Source organism: Callionymus lyra, chromosome 18 (assembly GCF_982586985.1).
Source record: "Callionymus lyra chromosome 18, fCalLyr1.hap1.1, whole genome shotgun sequence".
NCBI classification, from domain to species: Eukaryota; Metazoa; Chordata; class Actinopteri; order Syngnathiformes; family Callionymidae; genus Callionymus; species Callionymus lyra.
Window position 1 is genome coordinate 1,410,443 of NC_141835.1, and position 4,162 is coordinate 1,414,604.

The 4,162-nt window shown below is 45.7% G+C and overlaps 1 protein-coding gene across 1 annotated transcript; it reads right to left on the reverse strand.

Annotated features, from left to right (window-relative positions):
- Window positions 1-723: 723 nt before the first annotated feature.
- Window positions 724-3,675, reverse strand: LOC148060014 (procathepsin L-like). The gene is made up of 7 exons (XM_087780096.1): window positions 3,495-3,675; window positions 3,304-3,434; window positions 3,056-3,247; window positions 1,526-1,717; window positions 1,304-1,469; window positions 1,136-1,241; window positions 724-971 (listed from the first exon to the last, which is right to left on the reverse strand). The coding sequence occupies exons 1-7, from the start codon at window positions 3,577-3,579 to the stop codon at window positions 872-874; spliced, it is 972 nt and encodes a 323-aa protein (XP_087636222.1). The 5' UTR covers window positions 3,580-3,675; the 3' UTR covers window positions 724-871.
- Between the last annotated feature and the right edge of the window lie 487 nt (window positions 3,676-4,162).

Sequence of the window (4,162 nt, forward strand, 5' to 3'; positions counted from 1 at the left end):
ACTAGTTGATGTTTAACGACACCAGAGTTGATACTAGTTGATGTTTAATGACACCAGAGTTGATACTAGTTGATGTTTAATGACACCAGAGTTGATACTAGTTGATGTTTAATGACACCAGAGTTGATACTAGTTAATGTTTAATGACACCAGAGTTGATACTGGTTGATGTTTAATGACACCAGAGTTGATACTAGTTGATGTTTAATGACACCAGAGTCGATACTAGTTGATGTTTAACGACACCAGAGTTGATACTAGTTGATGTTTAATGACACCAGAGTTGATACTAGTTAATGTTTAATGTCACCAGAGTTGATACTAGTTGATGTTTAATGACACCAGAGTTGATACTAGTTGATGTTTAATGACACCAGAGTTGATACTAGTTGATGTTTAATGACACCAGAGTCGATACTAGTTGATGTTTAATGACACCAGAGTTGATACTAGTTGATGTTTAATGACACCAGAGTTGATACTAGTTGATGTTTAATGACACCAGAGTTGATACTAGTTGATGTTTAATGACACCAGAGTTGATACTAGTTGATGTTTAATGACATCAGAGTTGATACTAGCTAACCTAACCTAACCTGACCTAACTTAACATCCTTGTGTATCTTTCTGTATCCTGCCTCTAGTGGACACTTGATGAACTGCTCCAGATGTTGCACGTCCGCCTCGACAACAATAATCTCACTGAACCGACGAAACAAAACATCAAGGATCGAATCTTTATTGAATCTTTCAACCCATTTTCTAATCATCGTCATGTCAATCAAACGTATTATTAAATCCATCCCAAGAAGACGTGAAAATCAAAGATTAAAAATGATTAGAAATAGATTCGGAGTCGCAGTCGAGCCGGTCAGACCAGAGGGTAACTGGTGTACGAGGCGATGCCGCACTGGTTGTTCTTGTTCCTGCTCATCATGATGTAGCCGTTGATCCCCCAGTGGATCCCAGCGCTGTGGAGGTTCAACATGAGAGAGAATCTAACATAGTTGAGCTTCAGAAGAATCGTGGACCTCCCAGAGCGACCTGTGAACTTGAATGCCTCCCAAGGTCACCACCGAGGCGTCGTAATGACGTAAAGAAGTGGATGAAGTTGAAACCCAAGGTGGTTCCTCACCTGTTCTTCACCAGCCAGAAGTCTCGTCCCTGATACGTTCCGTAGCCCACGATGACCACGGCGTGGGTCACCTGTGTGGAGCTGCAGTTCGGCTCATCGTACACACCTGCACGAACACACAAACAAACTGAAACACTAGACCCAACCATCAGACCCTTCGTGACGCACCTGAGCCGTAAAGGGCCCACGAGGGATGCGAGGCGTCGACGAGGGCCGTCACGGGTCCGACGATGGCGACGATGTCTCTTAAAGCCAGTTCGTTGGCAAACGGAACGTTGACGATCCCAGAACATATCTCAACAACATGCCGGGGGTTGAAGGTACAAGTGTTGTCCTGCGGGACACACGTGTTATTTCAGGGTCACAGCACAAGAAGGTCCAGGATCTCACCCGTGCGTTGTAGGGGTACGAGAGGTCGGACTGGATTCCTCCGCTGCTTCTGATGTAGTTGAAGGCGTAGCTGGGCAGACCTCGATTGCAGCCTCGGTTTCCAAAAGCTTGAGAACAGTCGACGAGTTGCTGCTCGCTGAGAGACACCAGCCTCCCTGTCTTTGCAAAGTGCTGACCCTCCAGAGCGCCCACCTGTTGGACAAATGTCACCTGTTCAGGTGTTGTTCACACAACTAGAGCTCAGTCATGGCACGATTGACCAACATGAAGAATGAGTTTTTAAGATCCAAAGCTTATATTTAAAGTCAACACAGACACAGGTCACCTGTCTCAGGTCTTATACTGCGATTTGTGGAGGATTTGTGTTTGGGTCGAGCAGAAGAAAAACAAGCTTCCTTCACGATCGACTGGGCCTCGTTATTCCTGCACCTCAACAAAGCGACAGTCCAGGACAGAACAGCGTCGAGCTTGTCGGGTCTTCCGGCCAAATTGTTCTTTCAAGTTTTCTGATTCCCTGGTGCTGGGAGAGCTTTCCTGTCGCCAGTGTGACCTGATCATTCAAATGTTCCCGCGGACAGAAATGTTGATTCTTTGGATGTATGATTTGACTCAAACCATACATCCAAAGTTCCCCGGCTCTTAGCATCAATCAGAGTATTTGACCACAACAGGACGCTGTAGGAAACGCTGTCTCGCTCAAATGAAAATGTCTTATTCTATCTCGGCCCCTGAACGCCCCTCGTGTTCTTCATGCTGACAGTCATTGGAGAGTTTGTGTCGTTGAGATAAAGTTTGGCAACAACTCAAAGTTTTCGACGAGCTTTTTTCCAACGTTAGCCACGATGCTAGTTGTGATGCTACGCCGGGAGGAGCTGAGATGATGTGAAGGTCCGAGAGCATCTGTGAATACAGGGGAGAGAGGACGACTGCACAGAGAAGCAGCTATTATGCTAACTAGCTAACAAGCTCACTAACTTGTCGTTTTGGTGGATTGAACAAGTTTGTAAATTTGGCGTGAAAATCTATCCAACTAAAATGATCAAAACACGTAGTCGCTTCTGTTGCTCCAACACGACGTCACGTCCGCCCCGGGTCTTATACTTTGCTTCGTGGAGAAAGATGAACAATTCCGTCTTTATCCCCCTTTTTCCAGGTGTGTCTTTGTTCTTTGATCTACGATCTAAGGTGTGATTTGCAGATAAACAGATCAATAACTGGTGTTGTATCTAATTCTGATCCAAGCTTGTCTTGAACCAGTGAATCAGTCTGAGTGGATGTTGATGTGAATGTGTCGTCAAACGTTTAAGCTCTTAGATCAAGCGAGTCATTTATACTTTATATTTTGATGATCTTTTAGCATTCATTTAAGTTGAGTTGCGAGCCTGGCGGCGCATGGCGTGAGCGAAACATTCGTCAAAGACACGTTCAGGCTTCGCTCAAACAGTGTGATGCGGTGAACAACCTCCTTCCTGGTGGAACAAGACACTACGATGGAAGTCACAGAAACAAAGTGTGAAGTTGTGCACGTACGGCGCTGAAGGCCCAGCAGGATTCACAAACCGGGCCCTGATCCTTGACCGCGGTGACGTAGCCCAACTGTCTCCAGTCGATGGAAGGCGGCGCTGAGATCCACGACGGCAGCGAGACAGCGTTGGAACCGCCGCGAGGCAGGGAAGGATGAACGTGAGCTAAACATGTCACGTTCCTCCTCGCCTCCAAGTCCTGCCGAAGAACGTTCCACAAGTCACGTCGAATGGTTGAGGACCTTCTTCACAGACCGTGTCGGCGTATCTGGTGAGGGCGAGGCGGTGCGAGCGGACGCCGGCGTCGGCCAAACGGTTGTGATGTGAAACCAGTTGGTAGTTCTTGTCCCAGTGTTCGGGGATCGCTCCGGGGTCGTCGGTCTTTCCTGAGTCACAGAACAGGGGATGAGACGAAAGAGAAGAAGACACCGAAGGTCGCGTCTCACCCATTGTTTCTTTCCAGGATTCAAAGGCTTGAAGTTTGTCGGCGTCGACGGCAGCGAGCGCCGCCGCGAGCAGCAGCAGCTTCATCAGGAGGTGAAGCCAGAAGATGGAACAGATGAGTAACTGAGACCCTCGCGGACGAGGAACACGAAACTGTGGAATAGAGAACCAAATAGAACCAAATGTACAAATACTTTGTTTTTGACTGTGAAAAAATGCTGACGTCGATTTGTTTCATCCTGTGTTGAAATAACTTTCACTGTCTTGAGATAAATGTTACAAATCATTGGTTGAATATGAAAGTTTGTCTTTCTTTGACTCAGTATGTTTGAGGTCATCAGGTGCATGTTCAGCAGTTTCTGCTTCTCTTTTCTAGAAAACGACTTATTCAACACATTTGTTGTGACGAACGTAATCCTCACGGAGACAAAGTGATGTTTTTCAATTCAAAGATCGTTTCATTGTATTATTGTCATTGTTTCACTGCTATAGGAGATTCTTTTTGATTTCTTTATCACCTTTTCTTGCTAAAATCCCTCCTCTGGTAAGATTCACATTTTTTAAATACACTTCCTTTTTCTTCGTTTTACTTTTCTTCATTTTTGACTTGAATTGTATCAAAACTAGTTCATTGTGTTCAGAAGCGTTACCGTATTAACCCTAAGAAACA